Genomic DNA, 15062 nt, shown 5'->3' on the forward strand with positions numbered 1-15062 from the left:
TATTTTTGTTCATGTAGAATATAGACAGCTTTCCGGTCCCAATGTCTGCTTTTCGTACATCGCATTTTCATTTGGTTTGGCCATTTTAACATTGCACAGCTAAAGTGAAACAAAATATACATGGGAGGTTTAGTTTGTCAGAAAGTCACGTTCATATTAGAGCCCAGAAAAACACTAGCCTGTAACTATATGAAATCCAAATCCAGATCTGTTCCATATTCTTGTCGTAAATGTATTATCCACCACATGCTTTATATTAAAATAGAGATGCTTAACATATATGGATCACAATCAAAGCAATAAAAATAAACCCTATGTGGTCTCTGCATCTTTATGACCGAATTGTTTGGTTAAATTCAAAGAGACAATCAGGTCACTGATTCTAGGGCAAAAATACATTCTGTGATCCAGAAACAAATGCACTGTTTTGATATTTTATTTCTTGTCTGCCGTTATTAGCAGCAGCCTGTGCTGCAAGAATGATATTAATGTCTATCACGAGTCAGAATTGAAAACGGGCAGATTGTAGTCATTACAGCTCTAACGTGCTGCTAGAAGGAGAGAAAAGCTTGCTTTCCCACAAGAAGAGAACTGAACCAGGGTTCACTTGGAAGTGGACCGAGACCCACAGTTAATTTGTTTAGTGCGCAAGGATGGAGTATAGAAAGCTGGAAGTGCAGACTCTAAACAGTTGCAATGTAAATTAATTCCGATAATTCCTTATGTATGTAACTATTAAATAAATAAGCAATGTAAATGTAAACGTACAAAATTATATAATGTAAATTGAAACTGTAGTAGTAACTGTGGACTAAGGGTTGAGAGAGCTAGAGAGAGAGAGAGAGAGCTTTTCCATATCTCCCTGAGGCGCAGTCACTTTCAGCTTCAGCCTTGGAAACCGCTGTGTTCTAGCTGACTGTCATTAGATTGAGCTGTCACTCAAACTGCAAAGCCAGCCCACCGTACCCCTAGAAGAGCTGTCCTACTCCTCAACATTAAAGCAGTACACTATCTGATTCTGCACCAGAGCCTGAACACACACACACACAGAGGTCTGTCAGGCTTAGTATATTGAGGATTAGAGACAGTGCAGACCGACAGCCCTGTCTTTACTGGTGGAATTTACTGGTGGGTAGTTTTAGAAGGAGAAATAAGAAGTATAAGACCGACAGGTGGAAACAATAGGCATTGGATCTAAACTGTACAAGGACAAAATCGAAAAACAAAGTCACAGCATTGACAAAATAAACACACATTGTGTTACATTGGAGGACCGTGTTTAAAAGTTTGAGGTCACTTATATTGTGTATACAAAGAACATTTGAATATTTATACTGGACTCCAAAAGAGATTTTTCAGTGGTTTATTTAATATTTCTTGCATTTTGGAAACCAAAAGAAGCTCCTAAATTATAAAATATGTTATAATGATCAGTTTATAATATTTTTTGTCAAATTCTCTATCCTGTGATTTAATAACTCCTTTTGACATCTAAGACATTCTGGATGTTAATATTATGTATATTATATTACAACTTCATTTTTGATGTTACATAGCCTTTTCAGTTATTTTGGAATCATCTATAGCTCCCTTAATGACTACATTTCTTAATCACTTAGTAGAAGGCTATAAAAGAGCCTTTGAACAGTGACGCACATCTAAAGGACAAACATACATCTAAAAATCTTTTTCTACAGGCTCGAGTGATGGCCACAATAGGAGTGACTCGTGGCCTGGGTGACCACGACCTCAAAGTCCATGATTCCAATATCTACATTAAACCATTTCTGTCCTGCTGTCCAGAGGTATGTAAACTATACTGACGTGTGTATATATATATATATATATATATATATATATATATATATATATATATATATACACCCAAGAGTTGCTCTGTGGTCAGAATCAGACCATTGATGGCCAAGAGGATGGCTAACACATTGTGCATCAACAGATGGATAAATTGCTTCACACCAGCATGGTGGAACCACAGGGTAGGAGTTTCTAAAAAGTGGCCTTTACAACTTTGATAAAAGTCATCTTGTACACATCTGAGTGCAGATCTCAGTCTGCACTAACTCTCAGGACATGACTGCAGTGCTTTGGAAGCCTTGCCCTCTCTCTTCTGACTGCACACAGATTTGAAATCCAGACTTTCCCCACTACCTTATTCACTGACGCCTTGTTGCCAAGGAGCTGCTGCAGTCTATCAAAGCCTCGCCGTCTCTCGTCTTGCTGCAGGCTCTCTGATGTTTCTCTTCTCCTCTCCTTTTCAGACACGTCTTTTGATTTTTAATTCATTACACTTGGAGTTCAGCTGGAGTTCATTTGGCAAGCCTAGTATTTACCTCGTACATTGCCCTGATTTCGAGTTTAGCTGTGCTACTTTCCCTCCCTGCACTTCTTTCATCAAAATACTCAGTGACCTCTTTTCTCCTGAGAAGCTGGAAGGATTTTTAACATAGTGCTGCCTCTGTCTGTTCTCTGTCTGCTACTGGAGTGCCACACAGTTTGCTTTATCATGGGACTCATAGATGTGTTTTAAGTAACAAAGGTGAAGATTTACTAATGCTCAACATAATGTTTTGTGCTTTACTTAGTAAACACAGTGGTCCTCTACTGCCCATAAAATGGTCAAAAGGACAGTCAAGGGTTTTTTTTTTTTGTGCTTTTGCCTCATTGTATATGGATTTATAGGAGTTTCCCTTTCAAAGCACTGTGCATTATTTACAGGCTGTGAAAAGCTGATCTGAACTTAACTGAGACAGAGAAAAATAGTTTTTCATGTTTATTCATTTATTTTTTTAGACTTTGGAGCAAGAGTGGAGCTTTAATTTCTCTTACCTCCCAAAGATGAAAGCTTTAAGTACTGTTTCTTGGTTTTTCTGATGCTTATTTGATGTTTTGGTGGTCTACCAGGTCCTGCATGGTTGTTTGGAGTCTGATTTTCTCTGTATCTTTAAATACTTTTAATAATTTTTTGAGCTGCAAGTGGATTATCTTATATACAGTCTTCTCAGAAATATCTCCTAAAAATAAATATGTACTTGTGTTTTTTTTTTTTCAGTTTGTTTTGTAAATACACATTTCCTCTCTTAATTCTGACAATCTCATACATTTTAGTTGAGTCTTCAGATGGCTCAAGCTATTCAGATGTTGAAAGATTATAATTTCAAGGAAATATTACAATAAATCTTTAATCATGGCATCATCAAGGATAAACCACTATATAGTACGATGACAAGTCACAAAACAGCTCTGACCCACAGAGGCGTGAACTCTACAAGACCTCTGAAGGTGCCCTGTGGTGTTTGGCACCAAGGTGTTGGCAGCAAGTCCTGTAAATTGTAAGGTGGAGATGCTGTTGTTGTTCCAGCACATCCCACAGATGTTCGATCGGATTGAAATCTAAGGAATTTGGATGCCAGGGCAACACCTTGAACTTTTGGTCATGTTCTTTAATCTATTCCTGAACAATGTGTGCAGTAGGGCAGGGCACATTATCCTGCTGAAAAAGGCCACTGCCATGAAGAGGCAACAGTGTTTAGGTAAGGTCAAACTGATGACCAGCGTGTCAAACTGAAGACCATGTGAGTGCCCGAACCCAGAGTTTCCCAGCAGAACACTGACCAGAGTATCACGCTCCTCCACCGTCTTCTTTCCACAGTGCATCCTGGTGCCACCAATTCCCCAGGTAAATGGCATACACGTACCTGGCCTTTCGCTCACTCAACCACACAATCTTCTTCCATTGCTCCACAGTCCTGTTCCGATGCCCACATGCCCACTGTTGGTGCTTTCGGGATTGGCTAGGGGTTAACATGGGCCCTCTGACTGGTCTGTGGTCTACCCCACATGCAGCAGAGAGTGATGCACTGTGTGTTGTAACACATTCCTTCTGTAACAATCATTAAACATTTCTGTGACTTGTGCCACGGTAGCCTTTCTGTCGGTTCAGACCAGATGGAATAACCTTCGTTTGCCCTCGCACGTGGATGAACCTTGGGCATCTAACTCGCTGTCACCGGTTCGTGATTTGTCCCTCCTCAGACCACTGTCGACTCCACTGTTGACTGGAAGCACCCCGCAAGCCTTGCTGTTTTGGAGATGCTCCAACCCAGTTGACTGTTTGTAACAGTTTGGCTCTTGTCAAAGTAGTTCTCCCACATCCAACACGTCAACTGTGAGAAATGACTGTCTTTTTTACTGTCTAAGATATCCCAGGCCTTGACATGCATTCGTTACAAGATAATCAACGTTATTCAATTCATCTGTGATTGGTCATAACATTTTGGCTCATCGGTGTATATATTGATTAGAATGTGTAATGAGAATATTGTGATTATGATGTTTTGTCCATATGTTCAGCTCTTTAACTGAAGTGTCTGTGTGCAGGTGAAAGTGTATAATCTGACTCAGTATGAGCACGGGGCGGATGACGTGTTGGTGATGGGCACTGACGGCTTGTGGGACGTTCTCTCTAATGAAGAAGTGGCCGAGTCTGTCACCTCTTTCCTCGCCAACTGTGACCCAGATGACCTCCACAGGTAAAGCTTTTCCTTCACAGTTATCTCCATTGCACATGAACAAGAACTCTGTGTGCACACTACTGAAACATTGAAGTATGCAAGAATATAAATATGAACTTGTTACTTTTTACTTACCTCTACACTCCTTTGATGTTTTAGAAAGTCATGAAATGCTTTTGAGTAATTCAGTGTATCAGTAGTCTTCCATTCAATTCATTAGACTTGCATAAAAGTAATGAAATTTAAAAGCCATTAGAAGCAGCTGCTTAAAACACCTGTCTGGAGACTTTTAATTACCTAATGTTAATCTGCTTGATCTATATGCAGCATATCAATAAAGCCTTTTTTTTCTTTTTAATGGGTGGTAATGCCATTTTTTGAAGCAGTCGTTCAGCAAAAATGGAGAATGTTTTTTTTCTCTCACCTCAAATATAGCTGATCAAGTTTGTTTCTTTAGATTTGCCAGGGCTGCATGGCTAATGTAGGTAAATAACAGAAGGTTTTGTCACACGAACAAGCATAATGCAAAGTGTGTGCCTCTTCATCATGTCCATGTCGAGTTGTTAAGTAATTTTAAGTAGACTTGCTGCTTGCTTATTTGATAAATATGGAAAACTTACAATGTCAGAAACCACATAATTCTATTTAAAATGACGACCTCAACACTGAGGCAAGTATGTAATGATTTTAGGTATAGAGTTTATACAATACAGTTTATACAATCTTAACGCATGCTTTCTTTTTACGGAGGTTAATCTTGTACTTGTGGGCACTTAATATACATGTACAGAGTATGTCCTGTGAATTGCTTTCCAATTAGCTTGGGTAGCACTCGCATAAGCAGCGTCATTACCAGTCACAAGGTTGATGTGGTATATGGTCTCTTTCTCTCTGTTAAAATCGGAGAAACTTATTGTGAGAAAAGTAATGACAATGTATGCACATTGTACAGTAAAATAAATCAGAACATTTCCTTGTTTAAGACAAAGCAGGCTGGGAGTTTTGGACTGAGGCCTGTCAATCATGTGTGCTCATTAGAATATTAGGACCATGCCCAGATAGTTTGTATGTCTGTTTTATTATTCCAAAAATTTTGCTAGATGATAAACATAACCCTGAAATTTTATATTATACATTTATCTAGGGCAGGAAAATACTTGAGCGATTGCACTTCATTGCTGTTCATTCACTACTTCATTACTGAGGTACTATTTAATAGTACTTTACTCTAGTACTATTGAAACTACTTTTACTTAGTTACATTTACAATGGGAAAAACATATATTTCACTCCTTATATTTTCATTTAGACCTTAATTAAGTTATTTTTGTATAAGGACCAATACTGCCCATTAGTCACTGCATCACACATCACCAAACAAAAAAAAAACCTTTGAATTTATTTATTTTTTTGCTTTTATACACCACTATGCAAAAGACATGGGCACCTTAGCAAATTCTTTAAAATCATTTATTTCAGTAGTGAGTGTAGTAAAACACCATATAACATTAAAAAAAGGTTGGGTACCCTTGGCAAATTACATTATATTGATTTTGAAGTGATGATAAGTTAACATGTCCTCTAAAGAGATCACACTTTTGCACACTTTAATGCATTTTCATGCAATTTCATTCTATTTGCTGAATTTAACATATTACATATCACTACATTTTGTCTTAATGTTATTTGTGTTTAGTCTAATATTGGTGTATTTCTGGGCTTAGTGCCCAGATAGAGAGCATTACATTTTAACCCTGGAGAACCCAAGAACCCTTTTCTTTTTTGGAAAATTATGAACTATGCATTAAATGACTGCTTTAAGTTCCCTGAACACAAAAATATCCACTTTTTCAGTTTTAACCCTCAAATTTGACCCATTGGGATTTAGGCCTATCAATTCAATGAATTGCAATAACAAACACTGTCAATGCAAACTATTTTAAATTTAGGAAAATAATCAGTCTACCTCACAGATACATTTAACAATGTTTTTTGCTTTATTTGTTCCACATTAGAACTGAATGGCCAATGGAAACGGGAACACAAGGCCAAAATCACAACTGGAAAAAACTAACAAAATGGGTCTTTGCTTATCCAAAAATATGTTCTGCTAGAGAGAGGAACTCGCACTAGACATTGTGGTAGTCTTTGAAACAATTTCTCTTTTTGTTGATGCAGAGAGGAACTGCGCATTTTTTTTACAATTCATTTCAGTTTTGAGGTCCTTGCACACAGCACATCGACGGCGATTTTCCTCCTTGACAGGCCAATGGGCGATTTGGTCAAAACGAACATCTGCACACTGATAAACTCGAACAAATCTTGGTGGTGGCGGGGAGAAGGGGCCAGGAGTTGGTGGCCTACCCCGCCTTCTTGCTGTTCCAACTTCAACCAAGCCCTGAGCTACCAAACCCTGAAACTTGCGAAGTTTGAGTATGTTTGATCCAGTGATTCCCTGTGCCTCACAGTCATGCTGGTAAAGAAGCCGCAACAGAAAAGAAATGCCAGAAGAGTATCATGTACCATCATTGCCACCACCTTTTCCCTGATATATGTCAAAGTCGTGCAGGAGACCAGTGACATCGCAGCGTGCCCACACTTTGAATCCCCACGGATGTGGTTTCCCTTTGATGTACTGCCTTATGCCACCAAATTTCCCTTTATACGGCACCATCATCTCATCGATGGACTGTTTTTGGCGAGGAGCTATAGTCAGACATTGTCTCCGAAAAGAATCCAAAAATGGTCTCACTTTCCAAAGTCGATCCTTTTTTACTTCTTCACTGGCCGTTTCATTGTCTACAAAGTGGATGACAGAGAGTAGAAGGTTGAATCGGTTGCGACTCATTACATCTGCCACAGGCCCATAATGAACTTCACTTTCCCAGTACTGACGTACTCCAGACATTTGAACTAATCCCATTCTGAGATACATTCCTAGAACTTGTTCTAGCTCCTTCACTGAAGTGTCTACACATTTTCCATGCTTTTGAACAATTAATTGATTTGTATGCTCCACAATATTTTCCGACATATCAGGGGAAACAAAGCGTCGAAAGTAAACCAGTGGCGTGTCTGTCGCGGCATCCTGGTATGACTTAACCTGTTCACCTTGAAAGTTTATGTCAGGCAACTCAAAGTCTTTCTTCCGCCACTTGTAAGTTTTGGTGGCTGGATTTGGCTCCATCTGTGGGCTAGCACTCTTGGCAAACAGCACTCATCACTGGATGAGTCATTGGATAAGTCACTGTCTTGGGAAGAAGATTCACCACCATCTCTTTCATGCGGTTGAAACAACTCATCAGAATCGCTATCAAATTCAGGGCCAAAGTCACTAACATCCGCTTCAAGTTGCTCCAATACTTGTTTTACAGTGAACTTTTGCTTTCCCTGTCTTGAAAAAGGATTCTAAAAATAGAGGTATTTACTTTCTTAGTCTCTGCCCCTGTACTAGCAAGGTAACTTACTAAAACATATAAAAAATACATTTATTTCAAGGCTTTAGCCAAATACAAGACTGTCACAATTTTCTATCTACATAGGACCAATACACCCAGAGGGTCATTTTTGACCCATTGTTTTTTGAACTAGCTAATTAGGCACTAATTTCTCCTAAAAGAATATAAAACATACTTCTATGCATTCTACAAGCTATTACTAAACAGATTAACAAAAATAAAAAATTTTTACCAACCTGATTTGCTGAGAAGCCAAATTAGTTTCCTGGGTTTGCAGCTCAACAAAACAGCATGTGGGCAGCCATCTTGTCACTGACACTGTAACTCAGCTGACTTCAATATTCACTACATAGGTGTCACCATGCAGGGGTCGGAAGTGGCACTCTGGGCTTTTGAGGTTATATTTTATTTATTTATTTTTTTTGTTCATTTTGGATGGCAGCAATTAACCACGAACCAAATTTGACCCCATGGGTTCTCCAGTAAAATTTTCTCAGTTGCTTAGAACTTTTGCACCAAGCATGCTTATATGTTTATACATTTTCATTTTGACTCAAGTACATATTTTGCTCCATACTGGCAATTTAAATTGACTAAGATTTGGACATATCCATGCTTTAAAGTGTGTACTTCACTCCTATTGTGGCCATCACTCGAGCCTGTAGAAAAAGATTTTTAGATGTATGTTTGTCCTTTAGATGTGCGTCACATATATAATATAAAAAATGCTTTTTCCACGCAGGTACACCATGGCAGCCCAGGATCTGGTGATGCGTGCTAGGGGTGTTCTCAGGGACCGAGGCTGGCGTATCACCAACGACCGTCTGGGTTCTGGAGACGACATCTCAGTCTACATCATCCCCCTTATGTATGGTAATCGCCAACAGTAGAGCACAGCTCCTCTGGTGAGCTCTGCGTTCTCTGTCTCACACTCTCTCCTATAGCACAGCCCCAAAAGCACTACCTGTCCTGTTGTGTTCTCTCAGTGCAGTGCAGTAAGGGATAAACGAAGTCTTTTCTTAAACAACTCTCCACTCCCTGTGATGTACAGTGTACAGTGTTCTTTATACTGGCATGAGAAAAAAAAAACAGAAACATTTGTATGTACAAGAGACCTTTCTCAGACTGAGCTCTGTCACTTTCTACTTTGCCACTGCATGAACGTGTACTTTTTATTTTTTATGTCTTTTATCTCCTTTGTTACATGAAGTTCTGTGTATGGCATTCTTTGTCAAATGAAGGCAAATCTTATTTATTGTCCAGTCTGCCCCAGTCATTATTTTTAGGTTGCTTTTTTCTGTTTGTGGTGTTGTGCAGTAGGAATTAAGGATGTATGAGCAAAGTGCAATGATGTCCAAATCTGGAAATGTTTCTAATCATTGTTCAATTGTTTGTTTTCATGTCCAAAGCTGGTCACTGCACTTGGTGTATTTCTTAGACGAATATAGCTTTATTGATTGTATGTCATAGAAATTGATCAGTAGGTCAAGTTGAATTTGTACTATAGTATATTCACTTTCTGGTTGGGAACCGTCTCTCCCACCCAAATGTTTGGGCACCTTAGCCAAAATCATGCTTTGTTGACTTTGTATGTAAAATAAGTTGACACATCCTCTACAGAGAACACACTTTTAATGCACAAGTACTGTTACTGTTAAATTCAGCAAATAAATGGAAATTGTGCTCAAACATTTGGAGAAAATGCCCTATGTAAGTTCCTGTAGAGGGCATGTTAACTTAATTTCATTAGAAAATCAAAAAAACGTCACTAGAGCGGGGGTGTTCAGACTTTTTAAAATATATTATAGGTCTCTTTTAATGATTGTCATCATGACACTTTTTTGTTTATTGTCAGTCTAAGCAGAATTTATCAGATAATCAGCTGAAGGGGGATTCCACTGATTTTTCTAAATGTCTGCATAATTAAGAGCTTGAGATGTAAACATTGAAGTCATTCTTAGTAGTTTGATGTGAAATGGTTTATTCTAGAGAAACCTACAAACTTTCTGGTGATTTACATTACAGTGGTGGTCATAGAGGTCACAAATTTCTACAATGCAAATGTCCAGAAGGATAAGCAGCTCAGAACGTGTGTGTGTGTGTGTGTGTGTGTGTGTGTGTGTGTGTGTGTGTGTGTGTGTGTGTGTGTGTGTGTGTGTAATGAAAAGGCCAACCTATCATAAAACAATGTCTTTGACATTAGGCTGCAAATTCATAAGCATTTCTATATTCTTTCTATATTGCCTTTCGAGACATATAAACTGCTGTCACCTAGTTCTCATCACCACCACTGTGTATAATTGTGAGTCAGTACATGTCTCTAGAACAGAGCATTTCATATCAAAACACAACACAAAATAACAAATGAATTATGTAGACATTTTAAAAAATCAGGGGGATTCTCTTTTAAGCCAAAAGTCAAGCCTATCCAATAGGAGGGGATCTTTGCGTTTGGGTTTTACATTATCCAGATTTCTTGACAGATCTTGCTTTGTGAAACACCCTCCAGTGCTCTTTCCTTTCTGTCTTTGTTAAATCAGGACCAAAAAATTGGTGGATGTGCTCGATATATTAGAAAATATGTAGACAGCCGTCACTCTTAGCCATTCAGTGCATGCTGTAGTGTCGTTTGTTAGACAATTTTGAATCACAGTTTAGTCAGTAGCAATGATTTTACATATTTGCAATATATGCAGTATGTTTACCTCCAGTATACATGTTTTGAAGTTGCAGAAAATGTATTAGGATGGTTTTGTCCATGCTTTGTTACTGAGAGAGGACGTTTCATTGAGATCGTGTAAACAGTCGGAGCATTTGGCCCTCGCTCGCACTCTGATCCAGCCAATCCTCTCAATCAGATTAGAGATGGATCCGAAACGTTAACTCTAATGCCCCGTGCTCATGTTAGCCTCAGCAAACTGGAAGTCTGCTTTAGCTAAAAGAATTACTGCACATGCGAGAACACTCTTAAAAAATAAAGCTACCAAAAATGGTTCTTTGGAGCAGTGCCATAGAAAAGCCACCTTTGGTTCCCTGAAGAACCTTTCAGTGGATGGTTCTTTAAAGAAAATGTTGGAAGAACTTTAAGGAACCTCCACATAATTTAAAGGTCAGTTTAGCAGTTAAAGGTTTTTCCTAGAACCGTATGTCCAAGCAAAGAACCATTTAGGAACCTTCATTTGCAAGAGGCTCAGACCTACATTACTGCAGTACATTCCATCACACAAAATGCGCTCATGCTTATGAGTGTGCAGTATTTGAAGTACTGTGAGAGAACGATGTTTAATACATGCATGTTAATTCAAGGTTGCAGTATTGGTTAATAAGAAAAAAAAATTCTAGGGTTCCCATGGAAACTGCTGTTAGTTTTACATGCACTTGAGTCATTATGGGATGAATTCCTCTGGCTGGAGCATGACTGCAGGTTAATTGTTCGCTCTGTCATGAGCTTGCTTCATGTTTGAAGCATGTGTGAATTTTGAAGATGTTTTTCTTTTCTGTAGAGAGGGAGAACAGAGAATGTTTGACTAGAAGGATGAGAAATGGAAGTATGTTAATTCCTCATAAAGAATCTACTGTGCCACAAGAAAACCACCCATACAAAAAGAAGAAACATTGTAAGCTGGTAAGCAGGAGAAACTGAACTCAGGGTTTTTACCGAGTGGAACGTATAGATGCAGTTGTTTATATAGCACTTATATTAGTTTTGTAATACTAAAAAGGACTAAGGGGCCAGTTTCTAAGGCCTAGATTAAGCCTAAAGCTAGACTAACTGGAATTTTTAGAGATGAAACACCATTGACATTGCATTTCAGTCCAAGACTAGGCTTAATCCACGTCCGTGAAACTGGTTGTAGGAGTATTAGAGTCTAGCTCCTCTACATGTCTTATGCAAATGTTTTGGTGCCCTGGTCAAATAACATAAATGCAGCATACTTCTGTAAATTTAAGTGCAGTTTTTGTTAATTTGTTGAATTTAACACACTGAGAAAAATGTGTGATAAATGTGGCACATGCCCAAACTTTTGCACAAGCATTATTGTTTTTTCTTATATGTTAAATTTGAACAGCCAGTAAACACTAATCAAGCGCTAAAATCAGAAATGTGTTTGATGTAAAGAATGGGTTAACTTATTTTCACCTAGAAACCCTAATTTCAACAAGGGTGCTCCAACTTTTGCATAAGATAGAATTTATGGTTCCTTTTGTACAGCAGAATCTAGTAATAGTAAATGACTCCCATCTAACCCTTTATATGCAATTAAAACTCCTGTTTTGTCTGATAAGTTGGTAAAATGCAGAAATGTTTGCATTATTTTTGGGCACGTGCCTGATTGGACATTGCGGTTGTTTTTTGGTGCCACCAGAGTTTATAGTGCCCCTTGTGTGTCAGATTTCAGAACAGGTAGGTTTCATGTTTGGTATATAGAGACATTTAATACATAAATGCTCTTTTTCCCAGTCAGAGAAACTGTCCGGATATGTATTGACTGGTCCCATATTTCCAGCTCCTGTTTATTTTCCCCGTTTGCGTCTTTTTCCTTTCCTGTTTGACTACTTAGTTCTACACCCTGAGGTGGGGCTGAGGTGTGGAGATGGGATGGGTATTTATTTACTGTACTGTATCGAATCAGTAGATATGAATCTTTCAATGATTTTGCTTAAATGTTACACCTGATTTTCCCCTGTGAATGTGAAATGTACATTTTGTAAAGTAAACGAAGTAAAAAGATATTTTTAATGTTAATATGTATTTTATGTGCAATGATCTGGGAAAATGTTTACCTCCTCCTGTTGTTTTTCCAAAAATAAAAACAGAACAATTGTGAAAACACAGCTTGACTGTTTGCATTTAGCTAGTAGCCTCTGTTTTAGACCTTTTATTGACTACCTTTGCCTTGGCCCAGTCCACACCTGTACTTCTTTTAAAGGTGCATTCCAGCTTAAAACTAGCATTTAATGTGTTCATGTGACATAATATTCCGTAGTTCAGCATTGCATCCATTGGCCTCATCAGTTGGACAGAGTTCACACTTTTGTATTGTTTTTGTCAATTATTCTTCTCTCACTACAATACCCAGCATGCATTGCATAAATACATCTCAGCACCCTTGGGAATGCACACCTAACCACCTGTAGTCTTTCAAAATGTACTTCCACCTTTAAATACATCATCAGAAAGGGTTTTTCTAGTAATAAATCTAGGAAGTCTTGCTTTGGAGAGTGCTGTGGTGCCACTCTGAGAGGCAAGTGTACGTATTTACAACAGAAGTTCCAGTGGTTACGTTTTTTATTTTGGCCCCTCCATATTTCCGGAAAGCAGCTTTGACCTAAAGAATGTCCCAAATTGCTTTGTTGAGTGCTGTTTGTTTTACTGACATCTTCATCAGTTGTCATGCTCGATTCTTTTGAGGGCTTGCCCACTGCCCGTGGAGGGAACAGTCTGAGTGTGCTAGTGGAAATTTCACTGCATGGCATCAGCAAGGCGGGAGACTTCTGAGTGTTGCTACGGAGATGCTGAATTCCACGGAGATCAGGCAGCCATCTGGTCAGGATATAAACCATTTGCTTTTTCCCTCATGTGTGTGTGCTTTGTCCTTATTCAACATCATCATCTTAATCTCAGATCTATTCCTCATTTTACCTGCTGTCATTTTTAATATTGCACTTTTATGCTATCAAATGTGTATCAGGCAGATCACCACTAACTATATTTTTATAGCACTTCACTCATCTCATACATACTGGGCTGCCTCTGGAGGCGGTTTGACACTTGCCAGTTCCGCTGTTGCTGCCCACTCTGATGATGCACAGCCATTCTGAAAAGCGTAGGCTACAATAAACTCAACACGATCATCATTCGAATTGCTGGTTTTCTTCTTAACTGTTTTTGAATTGATGTGCTATTCTACACCCGCTATGTTTACCCTCTTAAAAATGAAGTTGTTTGCCAACTTCTTCACAATGCCATAGAAGAACCACTGTTGGTTCCCTGAAGAACCTTTTGGTGGATCGTTCTTTGGAAAAACATTTTTAGAAATGAGTTGTTTGTGTGGAAAAAATGTGTTAAAGTTTACGGAACCTCCACCTAATATAAAGTTTTAGGACAAAGCCTTAATCTGGTATAGAATCCTTTTTATGATGGGAAGGTTCTTATCACAAAACTCTTCAAACAAGGTTCTTCGGGGAAGCAAAAGTGGCTCTTTTATGCCATTGCTCAAAGAACCACCTTTTTTTTGGAGCGTGTAGGTTACTATAAAATGCATCAAAGGCACTTTATTACTTGAAACAAGTCTGACAATTTTTCATGTTAAGGTCTAGACTTGATTCAGTTCACCATTTTATGTGTTAAAAAATATATCTTGATTCTGCTGAGCTTGAATTAGGCTACACAGACTTGTTTGGCTTAGAAAGCTACAATTTTTTTTTTTTTTAATCTACGAAGAACCATGTGCTTGTGCACAATGGTGACTTTTCAAAACGGTGCAAATTTGTTACAACTAATGCAAAAAACCTTTGTGAATAATCTTTGCACTGTAACGGTCATTGAGGGTGGTTTGATGTGAAATGGTTCATTTGTAGAGAAACTTGCTGACTTCAGTCTATTTATATTGGTGGTGAGAGGATCCAGGGGTCGCAATGTCTACAACACACATACAGCCTTTTTATTTAATATCCAAAACACCAAGTGATCCCACACATCCGAGTTTCATAGGTAATGATGATAATGGCACAACAGTGATCAGTCTACATAAATGAGTATTATCTCTCTTTCTAAAGCCCTGCCTGCAGCCCTCCTCCATACGTTTTGGGTCAAAACCTGCTCTCAAACCTCATAAAAGAAAGTCTTGGACATCAAGTACTGTACTTCTGACCATTTGATGCATCAGCTTTCTGTGATGTAACGTCTAAACGCTGGAACGTCTGGTTCCCATCACCACCACTGTGAACAATTCTGAGTCAGTAAGTCGATGCGTTTTACATCAAACCACTCTGAATGACTCTGTTTACAACTTAATGATATCTATGTATGATATCTGCCTAAGTACAGTGACGTAATGCTTTAACATGT

The 15062-nt window shown here is 38.5% G+C and overlaps 1 protein-coding gene across 1 annotated transcript in view; it reads left to right on the forward strand.

The window, feature by feature from the left end:
• The window catches only part of LOC108425305 (protein phosphatase 1H-like), a 51026-nt gene extending 38200 nt beyond the window's left edge, over positions 1-12826 (forward strand). The window contains exons 8-10 of the mRNA XM_037538408.1: positions 1698-1805; positions 4399-4550; positions 8733-12826. Coding sequence (XP_037394305.1) covers positions 1698-1805; positions 4399-4550; positions 8733-8880 — 408 coding nt within the window. The 3' untranslated portion in view covers positions 8881-12826. The remainder of the gene's footprint in view (positions 1-1697; positions 1806-4398; positions 4551-8732) is intronic.
• The last annotated feature ends 2236 nt before the right edge of the window (positions 12827-15062 follow it).

This window comes from Pygocentrus nattereri, chromosome 1 (genome assembly GCF_015220715.1).
Source record: "Pygocentrus nattereri isolate fPygNat1 chromosome 1, fPygNat1.pri, whole genome shotgun sequence".
Lineage (NCBI taxonomy): Eukaryota > Metazoa > Chordata > Actinopteri > Characiformes > Serrasalmidae > Pygocentrus > Pygocentrus nattereri.